This window comes from Amblyomma maculatum, chromosome 6 (assembly GCF_055883805.1).
Source record: "Amblyomma maculatum isolate TAMU_Amacu chromosome 6, ASM5588380v1, whole genome shotgun sequence".
NCBI classification, from domain to species: domain Eukaryota; kingdom Metazoa; phylum Arthropoda; class Arachnida; order Ixodida; family Ixodidae; genus Amblyomma; species Amblyomma maculatum.
The window spans coordinates 6,466,485-6,492,688 of record NC_139349.1 but is presented as its reverse complement, the minus strand read 5'-3'; the positions used below and the strand labels follow the sequence as shown (position 1 = coordinate 6,492,688).

At 45.5% G+C, this 26,204-nt stretch overlaps 1 protein-coding gene across 1 annotated transcript; it reads left to right on the top strand.

Annotated features, from left to right (window-relative positions):
- The first annotated feature begins 397 nt into the window (after nucleotides 1–397).
- LOC146184986 (cytochrome P450 3A19-like) lies at nucleotides 398–24,260 on the top strand. Its single transcript, XM_084605858.1, has 6 exons — nucleotides 398–419; nucleotides 14,435–14,595; nucleotides 15,225–15,316; nucleotides 15,734–15,877; nucleotides 17,870–18,020; nucleotides 24,201–24,260. The coding sequence occupies exons 1-6, from the start codon at nucleotides 398–400 to the stop codon at nucleotides 24,258–24,260; spliced, it is 630 nt and encodes a 209-aa protein (XP_084461984.1).
- Nucleotides 24,261–26,204: the final 1,944 nt, after the last annotated feature.

The following is a 26,204-nucleotide window of genomic DNA, read 5'->3' as shown; positions in this document are numbered from 1 at the left end:
ATTAGGATACACAACACGACAAAAAAAAAACGAAAAGGGTACATTTTTTCTGCTCATGTGATGCTCGGCATCCTTCGCCAGCTCGAAAAGTTGTTTTCTCGAGTTCAGCTGTCTATAATTATCATAGTTATTATAATACAAGCTGCCAAGCGTTATCGTCGTTCGAATTCTCCTGCAAAACTCGTTTTGTAGCTGTGCCCCATTTAAAGTAGATTTTGGGCGGGATTAGTCGAGTAGATAGCTACTGATCAGCACGAAGTAATATCGAATGCATAGCCAAGGAGGGGTTCAGTGCTGTTCATCTACTCCAAGATTGGAATTCCTGATGTATGGTACCCATCATTCTATAAACGTTTTGAAATGGCTATAATTCCGAATGCAGTTGATGAAACCGAAGATGACTTCAGAGCAGCAGCTAGGTGAGCCCGAGCATTCGGGATACAAATAGCAATAGAGAGACGTAAATGTATCAACAAGTATCAGATGTATAGCGTTAGACTATATAAAAGTTTCCCCTGAGGAATTTAAATTTAAAATGCCGCTTTCATATAAGATCCACGCTTCACCAAAAAGTGCTTACGGTGAATACAGCAAAGCACGTGGAGTTTGGATGAAAGGGAGAGTAGAAGCAGAGCGATTTGAGTTACTATCGATCTCATCGAACCCGTGTTTTCTCGTGCTGTTCGATGCGATAGAAAGGGAGAGTGGGGAGCTCTGTAGTTTAGCCGGACGTCATACAGCGATGGTTGAGATTTACTTTATTGCTTCTTTAAGCGAGCATTAGTGTGCATGTTTGATATGCGTGACTCCGTTCTCGGTTATACCTTACCTTCACCTAGATAACCGCTGACACGACGAAACCTAGCAGTATAAAGACGCGCCTAAGGTCATTGAGAGGGCACTACTCTGACGTTGTGATCGAAGCTAGCAAACTGAATGGTTGTTAGGTAAAACTTGACCTGCAACTAAAACGAGTATGCTTGCTCTAGCAAGTCCACCACCATAATGATTAAGTGCGAGGAAGTTGAGAAGCTTCGTTTTTGAACTCCATAAGACGTCACGAATGCCGTAGCTTTAAGGTGAGCACTATAGGGATGAATATGTGCCGGCCCGGCCTGAGACCTAGAAATCGATCTCCTCTATATAGGAATCAGGGGTGCGGTAAGGAATCCTAGATGGTTGAAGCTTACAGAAGCAGCCCTCCGAGTAAGCTGTCTCTCATAACCCATGTGCAGGTTCAAGGTGTTGCACACCACATATTTCTACTAATATTATACAGAAATTCCCAAATACCTCGAATGGCCGCTTTTCACATGACCTAACGTTTCTTGGTACTTCATATATCCACAATAAGGAAAAAGTGCTCGTGTATGGCCATAAATTTACAACTTGTATGGATAAAGGCGCCTTTTCTGCCTACATGACTAAACTAATGTCTCAGTGGCACTGTACTAGAAACGCTTTACAGTCTGTGATAAATCCGCAGTTCGCCATTTTGACTGTGCACACACGAACTAATTATTTAATTAGCTTGTTTCATCTGTTTTTACAGTCGCATCCTGGTGAAAAAGACCTGCTACGCCTGAAGAAGCTGGGAAGGGTGTACGGGTGAGTGATACAAACACCCACGAATGACATTTAAGGGTATTAAAGCGACTGAAGCTTACCGATATCGAAAGAATAAAGCTTCCTAATGACAGTTTGAATATATTTACACTGAAAACTAAGCTCTTGGAAAGGCTGAGAACGGAAATAAGAGTCAGGTGCTGTGACCACAAGCTGTTTCCACCTGAAAGTTTCAGACTGTAATAAAGCTTGAGCAAAGCGCTGCTAGTAGTGGGCTTTGATCTCTAGAGGCAAGGTTAAATGAAGAAAAATAAGCATGGGAGTGAAACACTGCGAACCTACCGTAGTGACGAAAAGAAAACAGACAGAAAGTTTGGTTTTGATTTCGATTCTCAAAAGCATGCCGCACAGTCGCTATAATGTCGTCAGCAGTTCTTAGCGATGATTTGCTTTTTAAGATCACAAGTGTGATATCAAGGAAATCTGATGCGATACGAGTGATGGGATCAATAAGCGCACTTGCAATTCGCGGCTGGTGGCAACATTCATTTTGGTCGCTGTTGCAAAACAACGTTCGCCTTTTCCCGCCTCACGGAACTTATCCAATGCACGCTACGACACGGCTTTGATTCTGAGCGGAAGAAATAAGGCGACAAATGGTAGAAGAAATTTTTTCAGCGCAGGTGAAAGAACATGAGCAAAACCATAAAGAGCCTAAGCATCGAAGCTACTCAGAAAATAAAGATTACATTGTCCTTATTTCACCCTCAAATGCGCTGAACTGCTTGACTACCAGACTATATTTCGGAAGGTAATGTCACACCTTTCTTTTTTTCAGCATGTTTCAGGGAAGCACACCGGCACTTTGCGTCAGTGACCCAATACTTATCAAGGATATATTTATCAAGAATTTTACCTCGATTTCATCTACAACAGTACGTATGCAGACAATATATAGTACGTTTCGCGGAGAAATTGTCATGTGCAAATAATATTGAAGCAAGATCAAGTAATAAACCGCAGTAATGTCTGGATGATTTAAACCGTAAACGTTTTTATGTGTGTTTGCAGACGATTCTTTTTATTACGTTTTTATATCAAAGTGCGTCTGAAGCAAGAAAATATCTGAACAAAAGATGATGACCGAGAAGAGATGGAGAATATATTGTTACGGAGTGGAACCTTCACTCAGGACGGAGTCGCGCCGGACGAGCGAAGTCAGATACTGGTCCGTTAAGCAGCGCCACTTCCACTTCTTTTTCCACTCATACCCTGTCCTTCCTCTTCGTCTTCTTCACTCCGTGACAATATCAATGCCCTCCCATAGTGTGAACATTTAACCTTTAAACGCTGAATAAAAAGGAGCATGACTTAATTCATAAATGTTGACACAAAGCCCGCATTACGAAAAGGAATAGTAGCAAGACTAAGTATGATGAATCAGGTAGCGCCTTACGTATTCTTACTTCAGGCTTAGAAACGTGGTATAAGAAGAATGGGCTGTCGTAGATTGAAGTGTAAATGTGGGTAGGGGGTCGCGGCTGCGTGAGAAGACGGCGATTGAATTCAGGTGTTTTTCGCGAGTACTGTGTTCTAAAAAAAAACTTTCAACTGCGGATGTGCGTATAGACTGCACTAGTATGGACCACACCAGCAATGAATTTTTCTCACGGCTTACGTAGCGGATATTACGTATCTCGCACTTAACACATGCGAGGAAATCCTGCTGTTGCTCACGCACACAAATGCAAAGAAAAAAACAAAAACAGTTTCATCCTCCCACGTAACGTGTGAGAAGAATTCGAAGCGTGCTCCGGGTTAACCTCATCGCGACTGTATGTTCATTCACGGGCGGAATCATAGTATTCTCTTTCACGTTGCTCTTTCAGGTTAGCGGGTTCTTTGACCCCGTGTTGGACAACATGCTCAGCCTGTGTGCCTTTGATGTTTGGCACAGAGTTCGTCCTCTGCTTCTTCCAGCTTTCGCAACTGGGAATCTGCGGAAGGTGCGTATATTGAGTAGTGCGCTCTTTTATCGCGCGCATGTGGGGCGAAGAGGTTTTGGTGCACAAAGAACATAGCCTGAAAAGTAAACGTTTCGACAGGTGATGGGTGTGGTGAAATACTTTAATCACTCAAAGGACTGTGCATATGGAAGTATGATTGGACCGACCCTTAAGGGGTTGGTCTTCACAAACATAGTACGGGACCCCGTCGGCCGCTGCTCGGGCGCGCTCGACCAGGGCATTTTGGGCCTGTGGTTCAGACTAGCCGAGCAGGGTCGCATCCCAGTTCTTACGAGTGGGGTTGGGAACAGAGGGAATAGAATAGCACGGATGGAGGGGCAGGCCCATCCTTGTAGATGTCCCAAGACTTCTTCACACAGGGCGGACAGCTGCCCGAAAAAGAAGGGTCGAAATGTTTGAGAGCTGCCGGGCAAAACAAAGTATTAGTATAAAGAAGGAGCAGAAGCCATTACTCCATCTTCGAGAGGCCCATATGGCCGGGTATAAAGACCATGGCCAGATTATAGTGCAAAACAATATCATTGAAGTAGTATGCCGGAGGGAATTTGATTTCCTTATTGTCGAGGTCGGAAGGGAATGCCCGATGAGAGGCATCGATATTTTTTTAAGAATAAAAGTTTTGGTTGCAGATGTCTCACACTTTGCCATGAAAACAAAGCCACTCTTGCTCGCTCAGCGGAGCGCGAAACTTAGCTTGCGGGAAGTAAAACTGCAATAGCATGCAAGGTCACGGTTTGGATAGTTGCCACACCGAGAAAATAAAGTTTTCAGACAAAGGCTGAGCGGCCATGCTTTATAGATTTAACAGTAATCGTATACCATCCCGCTCTAGAGGGTGCTAATGATGTTTCTTCTTCCCGATCTAAGTTTATTTGAAAACTTGATAATGGCTGAATTTGAGAAATCTATCATCTCATCACAGAGTGTCCAAACATTCATTTAATTTTTTTTTTTTCAGATGAACAGCATTCTCCAAGATTGTGCGCGGAAAACGGCTGATCGTTTGAAAAGTTTTGCAGATAGCGATGAATGCGTTGATGCCGACAAGTAAGTGAGCCGACGTCATTGTTCTCCTTCCCTGTTAGTTAAGAGTGCGATTCTGAAGGATAAGCAAGTGTGTTCCTCAAGAACTCATGAGCTAACCACACGCCTAACGGCGCTGCAAATGCCTTGTTATTCACTATTTTGTTCTTCATAATGGTTAACAAAGAGTCTTTATTGCAGAGAAAGTTATTCGAAGCAATTCTAAAAAAGATTTTAAAGAGTTGGCGCTTGTCTGGTTAGCTGAGATTTCGCCTCGCTGGGCCCGAACGACCTTGACCAAATGAAATGTAGATGTCTGTGCTACTGCCCCGTAGCGGGGGCGCAGTGGTTAATTTGCCCGACAACTGTGCCGGAGTACCCGGATTCGAACCCGATCACCGGCGGCTGCGTTTCGATGGAGGTGAAACGGAGAGGCGTCCGTGTGCTGTGCGACATATAAGTGCGCGTTAAAGATACCCAGGTGGTCGAAATTACTCCGGAGCCCTCCACTACCACGGCACCTCTTTGTCTTTTTTTTCACTTGCGCTCCCCCTTCCTCCCTTCCCTTACGGAGTGGTTCCAGGTGTCCACATAAAAAAAGTGTATCATACTTCACCTTTCCGGTCCTGCAAACCAATTATTATTATTCAATTATGGAGAAAGGAAGGAGCTATATACTATATACCTAACCTAAATATGGTTTTGGTTTGGTTTGTGGGGTTTAACGTCCCAAAGCAACTCAGGCTATGAGAGACGCCGTAGTGGAGGAGTCCGGAAATTTCAACCACCTGGGGTTCTTTAACGTGCACTGACATCGCAGAGCACACGGGCGCCTTGCTTTTCGCCTCCACTGAAAAGCTGCCACCAAGGCCGGGATTCGATCCCGCGTCCTTGGGAACAGTAGTCGAGCGCCGTAACCACTGCGCCACCCCGGCGGGGCCCGAACCTAAAGAGAAATTTATGTGTCCCCAAACATTATGTGACAGATACTGCGTGTTTCCTTTCCTATCAACCAATTTCATTGAATTAAAAAAATTACGAAAAACTGCAGATTGAAACAGCGGTGTGACATAGGCTCTCACTGCAACACTATAGCTTTCGCTCTATCACTAGGTTCAAGGCATGCACAATTTTTGCACCCGCACCCGCACAATTTTTTTTTTTTTTAGATGTTTGCCATTAGGTTGGCTGGTTGGTTTGTGGGGTTTAACTTCCCAAAGCAACTCAGGCTATGAGAGACGCCGTAGTGGAGGACTCTGGAAATTTTGACCACCTGGGTACAGTGCCCTAGAAGCACTGACATCGCGCAGCACACGGGTGCCGTGCTTTTCGCCTCCACCGAAAAGCTGCCGCCGAGGCCGGGATTCTATTCCGCGTCCTTGGGAACAGTAGTCGAGCGCCGTAACCACTGCCGGGGTTGTTTGCCATTAGGAATAATGAAAAAGGGAGAGGGAATGTAGCTGAAGGGTACAAGAAGGATATAGACTGGTTTCGCTTAAAAACTCGCAGAAACTCAGAATAAAGCGATTATGAAACTGTGGCTAATATAAAATAAAATAAAATGAAGTGATTTGTGCGTTTCAAACTCGCTGCTGAGCAAGCAGATTTGCTTCGCATGTCGCCTTGTTCGTCAACATGCATCTGCATGCAGTGAATTCAGAATACACCCGCATTACATTGCATCCGCACGTCAAGCAGCATTATTGTGCTACCACTATGGCCGCCCTTCTCCAATTTCGCCAACCTTGTCCTGGTGCTTGCGTGACCTCGAAAATCGAGCCTCGAAGCGAAACCGAAGTGAACGCACCTGGTGCGTATGTGGCTCAACCATATGCAAAATCATATGTCATTTAGTTATTTTATGCGGGGGATACAGCCAAAAATTAAGATCTCAAACGTCTCGCTCCTAAAATCAGGGTTGCATCATAAAAGCCCGCCATACTTCCACACTTCGCCACCATCGTAAATATCAAACTTTTATAAGGTACAGACATGCATCGAGACAGGCAGATAAGGCTTTGATATTGTACTTTGGGTGGCACGACCATACTTCTAACGTGCGGAGTGACTTCGCGGGCCAAACAAAAACAAAAAAGAAAAAAACGAAGAACGACCCTGGTGCACGAGGCTTTATAGGGTTTAACCTGTCAAAGTAACTCAGGAGATCCAGATCATTTTGAACACCTGCAAGCAGATGCACTGGCATCGGACAGTACAAAGCAGCATTGAGCTTCCCCTACATCGTGAAATAAAAGGTACCCTTGACGTGTTCGGTGCACATCGCCGGTATGGTCCACAGTGCCGCCTGACTAGTCTTGTTGGGCAGCGCCACTTAAACTAGGGGATGTTGATTTGGGCGTCTGCTCGCAGGCGAGTGTTCATTTGATGAGGTCTGTTTGGGTGTCCAACAGAAGACTGACCGGTTTGGGCAGCTTTCGCTGAACCGTGTTCAGCAAGTAAATATGACTGGCTTGATAAACTCTCGGCACTGGTTTAGTTGGCTGTCTTACAAAAGGTGGTCTTCGATAGATGGAGGCGGAAAGCAAGGCGCCCGTGTGCTGTGCGATGTCAGTGCACGCTAAAGAACCCCTGGTGGTCGAAACATCCGCAGCCCTTCACTACGGCGTCTCGTAGTCTCAGTTGCTTTGAAACGTTAAACCCCATAAACCAAACCAAAACAACTATGCAACAGCGTAAGGTGTAAGAAGGTATTTTCTCGGCGTTATTTTGCTGTCACACGTGGTCGTTACATATATGTCGTGCATAGGAAGAGCATGTATATTTGGTGTTATGGGGTATATGACTAGACTAAGCACGACATGGTATGCTGGGTTATGGCAAACATGTCATGTCATGACCTGTCATAGGTAATTTGGTAGTCATTAAGTGGTGGTGATTGCTGCATATAGACCCCCACGCAGCATAGTAGTGTGCATGAGTCATGCGACAATCGTATAGCATGGTACGTGGGGTTTAACTCCCCAAAGCGGCATCGGTTATGAGGTACGCCCAACGTTGGGTACGCCTTAGTGGTGGGCTCCGGTGATTTTGCCACGGGGGGAGCCCCGTAAACGGGCTCCTTTCGTTTAGCCTCCATCGAAAATTGGCCGCTGCGACAGGAACCGAGCCCACGTCCCCTCTTTTACAGCACTTGAGCTTCTTAACCGCGGACGGAGTCAGTGAGGCAGTGTGAGTCACATGATTATTCATAGCTCATGCTCACACCCGTTCGCTACACCATATCGGAAGTGACGTCCTAACAACACCGGATGTGAGGCAATCTGATCGAAAGCGCATGAGGGCTCAAATAAGAACGACGCCACGAAGACGTCTTTTTAAAATGCTGCAATAAGCTCCGCGCGCTGGGACCAGCCGCGGTGGCGAAGTTGTTAAGATGCCCGACTGCTGTGCCGGACTTCATAGGTTCGATCCCCGGAGGCTGTGTCTCGATGGAGGCAAAACGAAGTGACGACCGCGTGCTGTGCGATGTCAGTGTCGTTGTTGTTGTGGCCGTAGGAAGAAGGAAATGCACGGGCCTGCTACTGGCTCTGTAGCTGAGCCACCTGCGCTGCCTCGTGCGGACAGAGGAGAAAATAGCCCAAGCGGTGGCGGGTGCAATGATTGCTTACAACAGGTAGACCCACCGGTGGCAGGCTAGCCTCCGCCACACAAACGGCGGGGACTACCACTCCTAGCCCCGTAGAGCCAAAAGCACCCAGCCCCGCCTCGATACCAGTGCACGTTAAAGATCCCCAGGTGGTCGAAGTTACTCCAGAGCCGTCCCCTACGGCACATCTTCCTCCGTACCCTTACGGCGCGGTGCAGGTGTTCACGGAAGAAGGGTAACAGATACAGCGCCTTTCCTTTGCTGTGAACCAATTATTATTATTCTCCGCGTGCTATCGCAAACCAGGTTCTTTTGTTGTTGTTGTAACGGAGAGCCGCCATGCATGTCACAATCTGTAGTAAATAGAAGATAAACTCTCTCATACCATGTTGAAAAACATCTCTTCAATGTCGTTATGGCTTAATGTTAAGACGTGCTTTCTTGAGGCTCAAACCGAGAGTTGTATCTTTGACGCAGCGAATAAAATCCAAATTTTGCGAAATGCAGAAATTGTCGTGCATGTAGTGAGCCGGAGCACGCTAAAGAACTTCAGATAATTAAAACTGTTGCGGAGTGACACTCACTTTTTGCCCCTTCCAGAAAGTTAATATCCCACCTCTCTTTTCTACGCAGCGTTTTCGGCCATTACACGGCGGAAATCATAGCTCGATGCGCGTTCGGAGTCGAGGTGGACTATCGGGATATGGACGAATTCGTGAAGCTCACACTGTCACCGCAGAGGGCAGCGCCACTGCGGGAAGCAATTACAGGCAAGAACCGGTGTTTGTTTTAATTCCTGACTGTGAAGGGGCGTGTTACCGTAGAAGTGGTTATTTATGTGACAAATACTCATCCGCCCGAGGCGAGAGAGCAATTCTGAATTTAACACCAGTTGCGAAGAATTTCCTCTTCATGATCAGAGGGCATGCGTGCGAGCTATTGGAAAACATTATAGGCAGAAGCATTGCGCAGAAGTGTAGGAGAACAAAACAGGTTGTGAAACGTTGCTGAAGTGTCATGTGATCGCATTGTGAGCGACTGTAGTTTAGTGTCGCGTGTGATGATGCAATGCCGAGCTGGCGTTGCTCTTTTGTTAAAAAGGCGAGCGAGCTCGGTCTTCTTCTGTACGGCCGAATAAACATGTTGCTTAGTGGTTCTGCCTCCACTACGCTCACATGCGGCTGCAACAGTTACTGTAGCACAACGAGAAAACAATTATACTAGTTAAAACCATATCATAACTAATAAATATCACAAAATACCAATATTTAGCTACGTCTTCCATCCTGTAAGTCAAGTTGCTGTGTAACAAGTCGCATTGTTTTCTTGTGGGCTGCCGCATTCTATTGCATTTGGAAGTTGCAACATACGAAATTCTGATAGCAGAAGAAATTCCATACAGAGGACGAAGTAACTGACAGCGTTTTCTGCGCAGATCTTTCTCCAGCCATCATGAAAATTCTAAAGGTTGGACCAGTCAACCCTCGTCATGCCCAATTCGCCAAGCAGATGGCGAACACTCTGATTCAACGCCGAAAACAGGCTAGTAATGTAAGTGAAGATGTTTGCTCAAACGCCTGAGAACAATCGTGGTTCGCCTGTCTCAAGGGTGTGGACGCTACGGCTTCGCGGCCTTGCAAGTGCATAGTACTCAATTAGCTTATGTCACTTGCGCTTATGTCAGCCGCAACGTTAGCAGTACTCTCGTTCCCAATACCATTCCGAGCATTCCTTCGGATTTTACCTTCGCACGCAGGCTGCTAGCGCGGTCCTATATACTCTCCGCCCATGGCGCCGTCTGTAGGCGCTCGCGGCTCGGGGAGAGCGGGTTGCCCGGCCGCCGTGCATAGAATCCACGTTTCTGTGCAAAAGTTCTGCAATTCTGTCGTTAACGAGCTCTGCTACCTATGAATGTAAGCTTCAACTGTAAATCGCTACTCACATTTTTTTTTTTTTTTGTGCCATAGAGTATACAGCTATATGAAACGCATTATTGCCTCGTTTACGCGATATTCATGGCAAAGTAGGAACTGAAAATCAGTTTATAAGCAGATTGATGCAGTATAGTATTTTTGTTGCGTCTGTTTTTTCGTGTGATAAATGCGGGTACGATTTTTTTTTTTAACATTTTGATTTTGTATTCGAGAATAAAAATTTATGTATTTGTTTTGAAGGGGTAGCTGGAATAATGGGCGTGAAATGCGTGTTTTTGGTCAGGAAATAGTTCGCCTTCGGTTTTCTTTTATCGCTCTTTTACGAAAGTGCAAACACGACTGCGAGCAATACAGATTGATATCTCAGTTTGTCAGCGAGAAGTCGGCGAGAGAAACGGCTGAGTGGATGGCATCTTTTTGTTGTTATTGTCTGCCTGAGTCGCAGCAAAATAAGTACGGTTTCACTAGGTACTATGGCACTGGCTCAAACGGCTAATGCTATGTTTTCACAAAAATAGTTTCGAAATAAATTATACTCGTCTTCTGGCTGCAGTAGCCATGACAGCTGGGTTCTCTGTTAATATTTATTCACGTTAACGCAATGAAGAAACCTGTTTAGGGCTCTCGGATAAATCGGTTCGATCCCAGAACGGAAGACGCGTTCGATGTTAGTGAACGTTAAGAAACCCCAGGCAGTCGAAATTTCCGGAGACTACGGCGCACTTCATAGCCGATGTCATTCAGGCTCCACGATTTCATAGGCACTGTAAGGCCGCGGTGGTCTAAAAATGCAATCCTAATGCAGCAGTGTTCATAAATAATGTACAAAAAAGCTCATCTCTCTTAGCTCGGCAATTTAGATGTGCGCATCTATCTAGCGATTATTTTGTGTTGATGTGATGCCGCACCATCGCGCAGGCAATAACACGGGCCAATTTGAGAGTTTAGCTGTGGCTGGTAAGAAGTATTAACAGTTCATTGAAATTGGGATTATATGTGAGTCGCACAGATGCGAGTAAAACTTGCAATTATTATTATTATTTTTTTTTTTTTTTTTTTTTTTTTTTTTTGCTGTAAGGTACCGAAACAAAAGCGTTAGCACGGCTACATTATAAACGTCAACACAATTAACGTGAATGTCAAAGTAAATCTGATTACTAACGCGTCGATTTTAACTCCCCTACTACGCAAATTAACTTGTGCAATGCGAAACCTTTGGAAATGTTTTTTCAGCACCGGAATGCTAGCAAATCGCGACTTTCGTAGAGCCGCGGCCGCAGAGACGCCAAGTAAACGGACGCGCTGCTGTTCGCCTGTCGACAAAATATAGCTGCGCCCGAGAACGACTAAAAATTATGGTCTATAGCGCTGTAATATATAAAAGAATTATGGGGACACTTAAACTCCGCTTTAAACGATATGACGCGATAACGTAGATTATACCACCGGACACCGGAGCACCGGAGCCCAGGGTGAGGAGGACAATGAATAGAAGCAGAAAGCGACTAAGTGCCCGTCTCGCGCCTTTTTATTTTATGTCCAAATTCTAACACTCAAATTTATCTATATTCTCCCCTCCTTGTCCATACATAATTAGTACCTGTAATGTACCCTGGCCAATCCCCCGCCGCGGGTATATGCCATTTTTACACATACATACACATTTTGAGGACATCATCATCATCATCACCGGACGTCCCTGGACAACACCGACACCGGCTCTCTATGTTATCGACTCTGTGGATTTCTCGCGGGTTTTCGCTAACGTGACCGCCTTTACCAAGTCGCATGAACGTGCCTGCGTCGCCTAGAGGTAACGTGTATGCAAGGGTCGGCTGATTCTGATATCCCTATGAGAGGAAAGGCCAGATTTGGCAGCCAAACGTCCTGTTAGTGCTCCGTCATGTCAGCTGCCACCTGGCAGCGCTGTGTTGGTGATTTTTCGCTCGCAACGCGAACGCTGGCTGATGCCGGATTTTCAAAAGGGCCTTTAAATTAGATATCGCGTTGCAATAAAACATGCCTTTCGCAGCCCGAACATCCCTTGGAGTATCAGCCGTGGATACACTGCAATCTCGACTTGTACTGCCGATGATGGTCCGTAATCTTCTATCTGTACTTTCAATCCATCGCAATTCCGAACATACATATATATATATATATATATATATATATATATATATATATATATATATATATATATATATATATATATATATATATATATATATATATATATATATATATATCTGCTTTGCGACAGAAACTTGGGCAAATGGTGTAGCCATGATAATTGTCACCCCCGTGTATTGTGTGGTTTCCCTCGACGAAAATTAAGCGCATTTCATTCGTTGTAACGCAGCAATGGAGGCTTGTTTCAATGGATTTCCGTGAGAAAGGAATAAACGTTACCCCATTGTCTAGCACGTGGCTTTCAATATGAATGAAAATTTCAACTGCTGAAACCAGTTGGATATTTTTCTCGTGTTAGTAGTGTCCATAGTCTGCTGTGGGACGGGCCTGTTCATATTTGTGATAAAGATACAAACATGAAAAGGTGCGGCCTTGAAAATAATTATTATACTGTTAAGGCCAATGCTGCACTTCTGATCACTTTTTTTTTGTTTGCGTCCTCAGGAGGTACTTTCAAATGAGAGAAAGAATCTGCTAGAAGTCGCTGTGAAAACCTTGACAGCCGAGTTCGAAGGGCGTGATTCGGCCACTATCGGTCCCAATTACGGCGACGGCATCCTCGCCGCGCAAAAGGAGAAAAATATCAGACGAGGTAAGCTTTTGTCTCTATATCCTAATTTCAGGAGAGGTAAGTGCAACCGATATGCCCGGTGGTGCGACAGGCAACTGTAGTTGCTATCAATGCATTGAAGCCGTCGTCCATTCACTGGCGGGTAGCACAAAAAGTTTCGACGCGCTTAGGTATGAAGGCAAAAACTTGCAGCGCCGCTTCTAAGGCTCGACGACGGCTGACGTCACACTCGCTGGGTCAACTGTGACGCGTGCGAGGGACTCGAACCCTCCACCTCACGCAGGTATCACAGTTTGGAACGCGAGCGAGAGACTCGAGTTCGTGACCTTTTTGGGGGACTCAAGCCCCCGGCCTTTCTGGGACTCAGTAAAGCCACGACCTCCTCTGGTTGTACGGGCACACTCTGATGACATGTTCTGACCACACACTCTCTTGACGCCACTCGATCATAATACAAGAATGATATTAGTCCTTAGGGGTATTCTGTATAAATAATGTTTTTGTGTTTTGTTCTCTTTGTGGTTTTGTCCATTTCCGATGATCTGCCTTGCTTCTTGTTTCTTGGAAAGCTGTATAGCTTTCCTTTGCAGCCGTATGGCTACTCTTAGGCGGATGTCAAAGAGTTTGGTTTGTAGGGTTTAACGAGCAGCTCAGGCTATGAGAGACGCCGCAGTGGAGGACTCCAGAAATGTCGACCACCCGGGGTTCTTTAACGTGCACTGACATCGCAAAACACACGGGCGCCTTGCTTTTAGCCTCCATCGAAAAGCGGCCGCCGAGGCCGGAATTCGATCCCGCATCATTGGGCAAAGTAATCGAGCGCACTAACCATTGCATCACCACGACAGGTCTCCGAGGCAAAAGAGTGCTGTTGGAAAACCATTAGTCCAAGGTTTACCAGCTTAGCACAAGCTGTTGTGCTGTGGAACTTGCCTGAGACTGCGCATTCCTCGATCTGCTCTTCCCGCAGTAGCCTCCCAGACTACCAGGCCACCGCCCCCCCCCCCCCCCTCTCTCTCTCTCTCTCTCTCTCTCTCTCTTTCTCTCTCTCTCGAGCTTTGCTTTCGTTATGGGAAGAGAGTTAATCCTCTCGCTCTATTCTGACACGTCTACAGAATGGCAAGTCGCAAATCAGTTAATTTAATTGCAACGTGCTCACGATGATAATTGAATTATATCACAAAATGTATTCAGGTCTTCTGGCTTGCACCGTTAATTACAGTGTATAGAATGCAGTACGGTATAACTAAGCTAACCCTGGAAAAGCGTTCACTGTAAAAATGCACGAAATGCCTTCCAGCGCTTCAGCGGTGCAGCAGTGTGCAAGATCTCAGTAGCTGTGATCTTTATGTCATTTCAAATGTCACTGCAAACGAGATAATGTCTCAAAATCACAGCTATCTGAGGCCTTGAGCACTGCTGCACCGCTGAATAATATATATTATTATTATATTATTCAGCGGTGCAGCAGTGTTCAAGGTCTCAGATAGGTGTGATGTTTATGTCATTTCAGATGTCACTGCAGACGAGATGATGTCTCAATGCGCGCTGTACCTTATAGCGGGCACCGAGACACCAGTCACTCCCCTGGCTGTGGCGGCCAGCTTCCTGGCCAAGAATCCTGCAATTCAAGCTAGACTGAAGGACGAAGTCGATAGCTGCTTCACCGAAACGGTAACAAACCTGCTTCGCATTGCTGCTGCGTGTGAACGCTATCTCCTGCAGCGCAGATTTTGTTCAATAAATTAGCCTCTTTAAGCGCCAATACCTCTCCACAGAGTCGCAGTATATAACGCATAGCCTCCTAGCGCCTCTGGGGTGAGAGCGTTTTACGGAGCCCGCCTTGGACTTTCGTGGAGCCATGGACCGTAGAATTTGACAGGTTCCCGGAAGTGCCCACACCGGCGAGTGCTCCGAAAGGTGCTCCGGCGCTCTCCGGGATCGGAAGGTTGTCCTTCCTTAGTACTCCCCTATGGGACCACCTTCGGAAACCTGCCCGGAAGGAATGGGTCGCTATACGGACCTGACGCTATACACAAATGGTGTTAAACGTCCACTGTAATTGTATCTTTTTGCAGGGAGAAAAAAAAACATGCATTCAGTAGCTTTTTTTTTTTTTTTTCTAACTTTTCGCCTGCATTTCGCGGTAGGTGTGTTCTTTTGCAGAGTCTAATATGTCCTGCTGAAAAATTTCAGATTAGCCTCATTAATAATTCGCTAAATGAAGGCAGGTATTTTTTAAAACACAAGAAGTGTTGCTATGCATTTACAAATTTTAGCTTCTTGATCTTCTACCTGCCCAGGACTCTGATCCAAGCTTTGAAGAAGTTAACAAGCTAACCTATCTGAACGCTGTCATATCTGAAGCCTTACGAATTCAACCCCCGATTGCCAGGTAAGCTTGTGTGTTTGTCAGTATATTGAGGTATGGGAAGGCAAAGTGGGATAGTATATTGGGCAATTTGTGTGATTTACCTGCAACTGTGTTTTGGCGCTCTTTGGCCAAAGATGCCCTTGCGCCATAAAAATCAGTCCATCATCATACCTGCAACTACTATAAAGCTTGTTCCCTAATATTTTTCCCGAAGTGACTAAAATAAAACGACTAGCACAGCTCTTACAATAAGAAATCAGCTGCATCTGATTACAGCAGATATCAGCTGATGGTGTTTGAATCGTCAGCGTGTTGGTGTATTGTTCTGTGTTTCTTCGAGATGGAAGAAGGATGTATTTTCTTAGTTGTCGCATCGAATGCCTGCGATATCGATTTTTATAAACCTATATTGCGCGTGGTGCGGTATCTTTATTGCAGGCTGGAACGCTGCGTTGTTGAAGATATTACCCTAGCGGAACAAGGTATCAAACTTCGCAAAGGCATGCCAGTGTTCGTCCCGCTGCATGCCTTACATAATGACCCAGAGTTCTTCCCAGAACCCGAATGTTTCAGGCCAGAAAGGTGAGCAAACTAGGGGTAGTAGGCACTTTCCTACTGGCCTAATAGTAATTTCTAAAATTTGGCTTCTATTATCACACACACACACACACACACACACACACACACACACACACACACACACACACACACACACACACACACACACACACACACACACACACACACACACACACACACGCACACGCACACGCACACGCACACGCACACGCACACGCACACGCACACGCACGCACACACACACACACACACACACACACACACACACACTGATTACCATACAGCTGTACGCTATAAGATTATGTGCAAGTCCAGCTGACAGAGGCCTCTTTTCCACAAAGTCGGACGAACGTGCCTCTGTGGTTTAGGGTTAGCGCTTTCCTGGGGATCCAAGGGTTCGGCTCGCGATGGCGCACAGCCCGATGAACAATCAGTGCCCTCCCATGTCACCTGCCAACTGCCACCTGCTGGAGGCGTGCCAGTATATTGCTAGCTTATAACGCGGCTACGCCGACAACAAATTTTAATGCAATGGCGTTAAATGACCCTTTCTCCGGAAAACCAGGTTTCGACATTGTCGGCGTCATGAACAAATTCACAGGTACACCCCTAGCAAGTGCTAGTTGACAGGCGACATGGTCGGACACTGATTGGCCAGCGGATATTGTGACGTCCGAAGGCCGTGTGGCAAGGCTGATTTGGCAGGAGCTGTCAAATGAGGGCGCTCCTTGGAGATTGTTTGTTAGATGGGAATCGAACACTCCGGGATCATTGGGCCCCTGCCTCAATAGACCGCGCAAGCACATTCCTAAGATTGGTTACGCGGGACTGCATATCTGTGTCGAGTGGTCTTTTATATAATGTCCTGGCTTATGACTGAATGCCAATCAGTGCGTGTGTGAAAAAATAGAGCCACAAATTAGGGGATCAGTGATTAAACGAGTAGCAACGCTTAAGTGTGTCCAGTTTTTTTTTTTCTAAACACGCTACCGCGTTGAAATGGCCTAAGGCTTAGCAACACACCACATGTATTTTGCTCCGCATCATTCCACGATGACCGCCATAAGTAATTTTGATAAACTCACCGACTAAGCCATCATTTCTAAGATAGTAATGGCAGTGTCCAACTCAAGAGGGCAAAGAAACTGCTAGACGTCGCCTTACTGAAAGCAATGTGCGCACCTTTCGACATGAAAATTTATCGCGCGGTTATTGTATGCAAGCTTAGTGAAGTATACATTCACCAAATTCTAAACCGCGCGAAGAAGCAGGGACGAAAAGAGACACAAACACGCACACACACGGAGTGCAGACATCATGTTGAATTTATTTCGTGATCTTTATCGTGATCAAGGCAAGAGATTGAATTTTTGGATGGGCACATCCGTACTCTCCAGTCTACATCAGTACGCACATGTGTCCTGTTATCATTGTCGCTACCTCGCGCATGGTTCCTTTATGTTTGCTCCTTGTTGTTCCTTGTTTTGTATGTTGAAAATTCTTATATGTTCTCTGCTATCACAAAGTAGGTTTTTTCGTGTATCTTTTCACCCCGTCTTCTTCGTCCAGTTTTGAATTTGCTGAATCTTTGAACTGACTGTTGAAAATTGTTATATGTCCTCTGCTATCACAAAGTAGGTTTGTTCGTGTATTTTTTCACCCCGTCTTCTTCGTCCAGTTTTGAATTTGCTGAATCTTTGAACTGACTGTTGAAAATTCTTATATGTCCTCTGCTATCACAAAGTAGGTTTGTTCGTGTATTTTTTCACCCCGTCTTCTTCGTCCAGTTTTGAATTTGCTGAATCTATGAACCGACTAACCCATCCTCATATCTTAATTGAAGTACACATCAAAGTACGTTTAATAGGCCGACATAACCGTATTATCAACTAATAAATTCATTATATTTAGGCGTGCCGGTGACGTTTTAATAAAATGAGCTCGCAATAGGCCAATGCACATTTTTGTTTTGGTTTTTTTTTTTTTGTTTTTCAGATTTTTGGAGGGCGACACTATCCCACGGCACTCGTACCTACCCTTTGGAGCCGGTCCTCGGGCCTGCATTGCCTTGCGTTTTGCCTTGTACGCCATGAAAGTGTGCTTGCTTCAGGCCATTCGAAGCGTCAAATTCGTGGACCCTGAGAAGGTATACGTTCAGGTGGTGGAACAGACAGGGTGGTGGTTATGCCAGCAGATAAAGCGACTCTTTGAAGTCACTCGGTGATGGCTCTTTTGCACCCTTTTTAACGACCTAACCTGGCATGTCACACCTGTTCACGATTTATTTTTTTTTTTTTCAATGTGATAAAAAACTATCCTTTCTCTGTGTTTTCAGGTCATTGTTTCGATCAGGGTGGGAGGCTCGAAATGTCTTCTAAAACACTAAGACGTCCCCTGGAAAGAAGCAGGCTAAAAGCTTCTAACTCCAAGAGATAGGACGGATCAAGTAATACGCACAATGCACTCGATTCCTTTTATCAATTCGATAAATTTCAGAAATTGTCCTTCGTGCGTCACAAAAAAGCGTTCTGCTTTCGCACGTCTTACCACCCAATGCAAACAACAATAAGGACACAAAGATCGATAATTGCCAAGCTGTTCGAGCTCTACTGTACGGACAGAAAGAAAGGATGATGGTTATCGGGATTCAATACGATTGGTTAGGCTATCATCCTATGGGGCATGAAGCAATAGCTGCAAAACTCGCACTTTCGATCCTCCATTTTAGGAACGCCTTGTAATGCCACAAGGAAAGCCTTCTACGTGTAGCAGTAGATTGAGCTTTAAGAGGATGGATTAACAGATAAAATAATGCATTGTAGGCATGCCTTCACAGCTAGAAGAGTCATAGCATCAGAGGTTTATTTATTACGTATAAATACTTCCAACCCTAGTCTGGATTATTACATGAAGGGCAAGACTGTATGGGCTCTCCCAACGCACAGGTTTCGTTCTGGCAGATGTGAGTGCCTTCTTTGGTGTAGCACGTGTCCTTGTGCTTTCTCTTCAGTGTGGATCGTGCAGTATTTGCTTGGGAAAATCAAGAACCAGTTATCTCCAACCAAAACTTTATTGAAACTACTTCCATATTTTGATAGACGCAACATGACCATGCCAGCTACGTGTACCTTCTGTTTTAGTCGCATAGTGGTGAACGTGCTGATAAAAAAACTGTCTATTCGTTAACTTTATTTTTTCATACTTAGAATAAGCCACCCGTCGCCCTGCTAGGTCACATTGTCGTCATGGCTGTGCCCGTTATTTACTTATGTTGTTAAGTGAATGATTCAAGACGTTTTAAGGCGAAAGCCTTTCTAGGCTCATGGAACGAAATGCCGGGATCTCGCGAAGTCTGTCATATCCCACGAGATTCTGCGAGATGTGTTCTTGTCTAGCGTTCCTACTATCTGCAGTCACGCACTTGAACGCACGCCATGGGACGCCACGCGACATGAGAGGTGGTGTACCGTCCCATCTCACACTTGCCGGAGAAAGTGTAATAGATGCAGCGCCTTTCTTTCCTGTAAACCAATTATAATTATATGTAGTACAACAACGGACACCAATAAGAGGCAAACGATGAAAGTAAAATAATAGGGGAAGAAGGGTAAGCTTTCGCCGGTCTCCTTTAAGAGATATCTAAGAGACCCTCTTTTTTTTTTTTTGCGAACAGGCGACACAAAGACAATATTAATTTTTGTCTTGAAAAATGCTGTTTTCTAACTATTATTTTACTTCTGACTACGTTCATTTTCTTAAGTGTACCTGTAAATGTCAAATCCTTCGCGATAGATCAGTGTTTTAGCTGAATTTTGTGAGCGATTGCGCTTATATTTGTTTTTACTCTGGCAGATCTTGATATATTTCCCTCCCTTATTGGCCCTCGGGGTACAGTATATTGTAAATAAATAAAATGAATAAAAAGCACACACACGTCGAAGCACGAACAATTAGTAGCATAAAGTATTAACTCTCTCTTGTTGTTGCGCGGACCTGTGCGTCTTGTGTGTTGCTCCCCTGTATACAGGAGCCTTTTTGACGTCCTAGCTAAATACAGTTGAGCACTATTAACTTCCAATTTTTAGTAGAGTCGCATCTTCGTAAAAAATAAAAATTATTTCGTCCATTCACTCCTCTCTAAGGCCAGAACTTCGCAGATGTTGCCAGTAAAAACGCCTTTCCCAATATAAATTGCGCCAGTGTTTACGAGTGGCACTATTGGACGAGATGTATCGATGTAACGAGACAGCTGCTTCTAATTCCTTCTGTTCTTTCTCCTGTAATACGCAGATACAACTGGGAAGAAGCCAGCCAGGTTAACTGATTCCGCTTTTCTTTTCTTTCTTTAGCTTTCGCCAAATTTCCGAAGCGGAAAATCGGAATGTGAATTCGCTCAGTTGTCTTTCAAGGTGAGAAGACGGATGCCATGATGATTGACTTATCGACGCCTCGTGTGAAGAAACCTACAGCTACCAGAAGACACGCTTTTCGTCATTACCCACATGAGCAAACTCCCAGCTCCGCCACCTATTTCCAAGAGCTTTACTTGTTCATAAAGTAAAATGGCCTGGTTGGCCGGATAACAGGTGGCGTGAAGCAACAAATTCCAAGGCAAAAAAAAGATAACCTAAAGCTGCAGAATCAGGTGCGAGAAAAATCAACGTTGTGACGCGTGAGAGAGTAAGGCAGCCACTGGGTGAAGGAGGTGGAAAAGAAGTAATAAGAACGTTTTAATTGAACCCAGAGAACTAAGCATCATAGATCGATGCTTTCTGGCACGCTTCTCCAAATGAATTAACAAAAGTCTACAATAACTGGTTCAACTCCAAGACGCCGTTGTGGGTAAGCGGGAAGGCGCATACGTATTACGATTCTGTCCATGTTATGCACAAAACTGCAAAACCGTTTCCCAGCGATTCATCAGGCACGCGAGCGCACATCCCGACTTGCGGCTCCGTAATGGGAAGAACATAAAACGAGGACCAAGGAGTAGAAGGTTGAGCGCATTTTCGCAACTAAACCTTTTATTGAAAAACACGGAATAAATACCCATCTCATGAAGCTAAAAAGAAGAAAACAATCGTGATAGCATGGTACAGCTGGTGGGGGTGCTTATTAACTAAGATAAGGTGCAAAAGCAAAGAGCCTCATAGTCACAGAAGCAAACAACAGTTACAAAAAAAAAAAAAAAAACGACGACTCCTTGGTCCTCGTTTTTGCGCTACCTTCAATACGAACAAGATTCAACTCGCCTAACTTTCAACCTTACTACTGACAATTCGTGTGTGTGGACAAAGACAAGACATAGGACAAGATATAAGAGGAACATGCCGGCAACTAGGCACCAGAGGAGTAACTGCACCTGCCTATCGCAACAGGAAGAATGAAAGGGGAGGGAGGGGGGGGGGGGGGGTATTTGGATGTCTAGTGACTCTTTCAGTAGGAAGCGCACACGCATAACTCATATCTCCAGCACATCACCAGCCTGATTATACCCACTGCAGGGCAAAGGCCTCTCCCATATTTCTCCACTTAACCCGGTTCTGTGCTAGCTGCATCCACTTGACCCCTGCGAACTTCTTAATCTCATCCGCCCACCTAACTTTCTGCCGTCCCCTGCTACGCTTTCCTTCCCTTGGAATCCAGTTTGTTACCCTCAGCGACCATCGGTTATCCTCTCTTCGAACTACATGTCCTGCCCATGTCCATTTCTTCTTCTTAATTTCCGCTAGAATGTCGGTAACTTGAGTTATTTCTCTGACCCACTCTGCACGCTTTCTATCTCTTAATGTTACCCCTACCATTTTTCGTTCCATAGCCCTCTGGGTTGTCCTCAACTTAAGTAGAACTCTCTTGGTTAGCCTCCACGTTTTAGCCCCATAGGTGAGTACAGGCAAGATGCAACTGTTGTATACTTTCCTCTTGAGCGATGCCGGTAAGCTGCTAGTCAAAATCTGCGAGTGCTTGCCAAATGCGCTCCATCCCAATCTTATTCTTCTTGTTATTTCCTTTTCATGTTCCGGATCTGCGGTTACTACCTGTCCTAAGTAGACATATTCGCCTACTACTTCCAGTATTTCGCTACCTAATGTAAACTGCTGTTCCTTCCCGAGGCTGTTGAACATTACCTTAGTCTTCTGCATATTGATTTTCAAGCCTACCTTTCTACTTTTTCTGTCTAGGTCATCAATCATTATTTGCAGTTCATCCCCCGAGTTGCTTAGCAAGGCAATGTCATCAGCAAATCGCAGATTACTGAGGTATTCTCCATCTACCCTTATCCCTAACTGCTCCCATTCCAAGTCTCTGAATACTTCCTCTAAACAAGCTGTGAATAGTACTGGGGAGATTGTGTCTCCTTGCCTAACACCTTTCTTTATGGGAATTTTGTTACTTTCTTTGTGCAGAACTATGGTTGCTGTGCAGCCACTATATATGTCTTCCAGCACTTTCACGTACGGCTCGTCTATCCCCTGATTTCGCAATGCCTGCATCACCGCCGAGGTTTCAACTGAGTCAAATGCTTTTTCGTAATCAATGAATGCTATGTATAAGGGCTGGTTATATTCCGAGCATTTTTCTATCACCTGATTGATGGTATGGATATGATCGATAGTAGAGTACCGTTTTCGAAACCCTGCTTGATCATTTGCTTGATTGCAGTCTAAGGTTGTCCTGATTCTATTAGCGATTACCTTAGTAAATACCTTATACGTAACAGACAGTAAGCTGATTGGTCTGTAATTTCTAAGGTCCTTAGAGTGCCCTTTCTTATGAATGAGTATAATGTTTGCATTCTTCCATGGTTCGGGTATTGTCGATGACACCAGGCACTGCGTATACAGGGTGGCCAGTTTTTCTAGCACGATATCCCCCCCGTCCTTCAGCAAATCTGTAGTTATCTGATCCTCTCCAGCTGATTTCCCCCTTTTCATAGTTTCTAGTGCTTTCTTGACCTCGTCCTTTGTCACTGGTGGAACGTCTGAATGTTTTTCCCTACCGGCAATCTCATTACGGTCCTGACTACTTTGGCTACTGTAGAGATCTTTATATAACTCGTCGGCTACTTTGACTATCTTGTCCATATTAGTGATGACGTTGCCCGCCTTGTCCTTTATCGCATACATCTGGTTTTTGCCTATGCCCAATTTCTTCTTCACCGCTTTAATGCTTCCCCCGTTCTTTACAGCATGCTCAATTTTCTCCATTTTATACATCCTTAGATCGGCCACCTTGCGCTTATTGATTAGCTTTGATATCTCGGCCAATTCGATCTGGTCTGTTGGATTGGAAGCTTTCATACTCTGGCGTTTCTTAACCAAATATTTCGTCTCCTTAGACAGCTTACCGGTATCCTCTCTAACTATCCTACCGCCTACTTCTACCGCGCACTCAGTAATGATATCTCTGAAATTATTGTTCCTTGCCTATAGGGTAATGTCGCCATCCTCAGTTAGAGCTGAATACCTATTCTGTAGCGAGATCCTGAATTCTTCTGCCCTCCCCTTCACAAAGCGCACAGAACACAATGTAAGGTCCGATACGTACGTGCTGTAATAATATAACTAGTGCTTTGCTCAGAAGCTGGGCTATTTTCATATATATGCGTCGTGTAGCAATATCTTTCAGGAGCTCTGGACGAGAGCGACTTTTTTTTTTCTCCTAGGGATGTGTCGAAGAACACCTCAGTGTGGAGTCGCGCTCGTCAAAATATCGCACCGTGTGCGACATGCCAAACTGCATGAAACACGCTCATCATGGTGGTGGCACTAGGAATGCAATCTCACTTAAAACGTATGATGCCAGTTTATTAAACAGAGGCCCAGACTTCGTGCCTTCTTCTCCCATGTCTTCCTAAGGGAGTTGACGGGAACAATGAGCTCGCGAGGAGGAGAGCATATGGGGAAATTGCATGGCTTGCAGATAAACCTAAGTCGTTTCCTATATGAAAGCAAGCTGTCTAAGCAACAAAAATTATCGTTCAATGAACAGCCGGTAGTACAAGTAAAGACAAAGGTGTTTCTATATCAGCATGAGTGCACGACTAAATACATATTCAAAGGCAGTATACTGTTCAGAAACTAACCTACTTGATAAAAACCGGCCGACCTCCCTGAATCCCGTGCTACGTACCGAATACCCACAACTCCATGCAACACGGAACATGCAGGGCACGTGACAGTGTTTCACTTAATTTAAAATTGGGCTCCTATAGACGAAACCACCCAAACATTGCGTAGCATACCTTTCCTTCAGTTCACAGGAGTGCAGCAGAGTCTGTCACGCGCGCCCTTGCTTGTGCAGCTTGTCTTTGCGTTTTGCGTAGCACCATCTGCTACAGTGCAGCCAGATTGATCAAGGGGAGTATGAAGAATTCCAGGTCTGACCGTTGTTCTTGTTCTAGGAGAGCGCACTGTTAACTTTCTACGAACAAGACAATGCTATTCGCGTGCGCCCCGAGATGAGTGCTTCTCTTATAACAAGGAACAAGGAAATAGCACCGGTACAATGTCCTGTGTGTAATGGGTATCCCTCAGCTGCCGTACTCGTTGGGAGCCAGAGTATGGGCCCTCCGCCTCTAGTAAACACTACCGCTAGCAAGAACTGCCACCCTAGCCCCCAGAACAAGTGGCATGTTTTGTTTCTGCACAAACTCCATGAGGCATGGGATTGTAGCGCAGCAGGAGAAAGGCGAACAGCCATTGCTGGCTCCAAACAACAGAGGCGCGTGGCTCAGGAGGCCGGGGTCCGAGCACAGTTCAGCGGGGAGGAGCGCCTGCATGTAGCACAGACCGACTGAATAGCTGAACAAGCTTACAGGTTCATCGAATGTACGAGCCGCCACCTGGCCACGGCGACTAGACTTTCCGCTGACCACTGCCTGCGAATTGTGTGTACCAGAAGAAAGGGCCAGCAATGTATGGTAACGCCCTATGGCGATAACCTGTTAGGGATCTCGGCTATTGAGCTGGAAGACCTGGCCTCCATCCCCGCCGCGGCGGCCACGTTTCAATAAAGGTGAAATGCAAGGCGCCGCAGTGTACTGTGCGGTGTTGGTGCACCCTAAAGAATCTGGGGTGGACGAAATTATCTGAAGCCCTCCAGTGCAGCATCCCTCATAGCCTGCGTCGTTTTAGGAGGCTGAACACCCATAAAACAATCAAAACCGAAAATCATGTACATGCAAGATGGCTAACGCAGAAGGAATTTAAATTGCTCAGCCTCAAGCGCTTACTGGCTTAACGTGTTTGTGACTATCTGACTTGCCCGCAAGGTATCTGTCTCAGAAAAGGACAAGAACAGCGTGTGTCCTGGTAAGGTCCGGATTTTCTGTGAAATATTGTTTGCTGGCTGAGGTACTTAACAGACAACGCCATTTTAGGTGTTCATCTGGCAAAATGTTTCACACCATCCGCGTTACAAAGCCTACTGGCTATAACTACGACGGTCACTCATCAGCTCATCCACATTACCCAACGGGTTAGCTCAGCATCTATGACGTGCACTCATGCAATTCGATTGCAAAAGCAAAAACCCAGGTAGTTCGGAGCGTCGTCAAGAAAACACGTCTGCGTCGCCCATTGCGTTACTTATTTAAGGGTAAACTCATCGTCCATCCTCCGCGAACCCGTAAACGTGATGATCGAAGGGCTTGAATGACAAACAGTAGGCGACGCGGGTCAGGAAGGGCGCCACGAAGACCACATTCCTAGCAGTGACAATGGCGGCCACCTCCATGACCTAGCTGTGTGCTTCGGTAGAGGAAGAGGCGTGTGCACGGGCTCCTCTGCACCAGGTGGAATGTTAGGCACGCGCACAAGTGCCTGCGAGTATTGGCAGGTGAATGGGAGACGGATAAGAGAGGATTACTGACGTAAGCAAAAACATTGTATGGGTCTCGCTCAAGGTGGACACTTAAACTTAGCCGGAAGGAAATGTGGAAGTTCGCCCCACACGTTATGCGTGTCCAAGAGCCTAAAAAGATCTCAAACCACTTTACTTATCGTACTCGCACAGGGTCCGCTCGCATTCCTGCGCAGGCGCATAAGGATAGTCTGGTGTCGTATCCGCCACGTTGTACGTGTGGTGTGTGTGGGGTTATAGAAGATTATGTGCTACCCAGACTACCGCGCGGACAGATATGTTGTTCTCTACCCTCAAGAAGATCGGACGTGGGAACATTGTCTACCCGCGCGGAAACCAGGCAAGTAGAAGAAAGGCTTCGCGCCTTCTATCAAAATTACTGTGGGACTTAGGATCTTGACTTCAGATGGTGACAGCTGGAGTGAATCATGTACTATTATGAGTGATTGTGTGCATAGATGGTGAC

Coding starts and splice junctions, on each gene's coding strand:
- LOC146184986 (XM_084605858.1), top strand. CDS start 398: ATGACTTCAGAGCAGCAGCTAG. Junction 14,596..15,224: donor ATAGCTGCTTCACCGAAACG/GTAACAAACCTG, acceptor CTACCTGCCCAG/GACTCTGATCCAAGCTTTGA. Junction 15,317..15,733: donor ATTCAACCCCCGATTGCCAG/GTAAGCTTGTGT, acceptor TCTTTATTGCAG/GCTGGAACGCTGCGTTGTTG.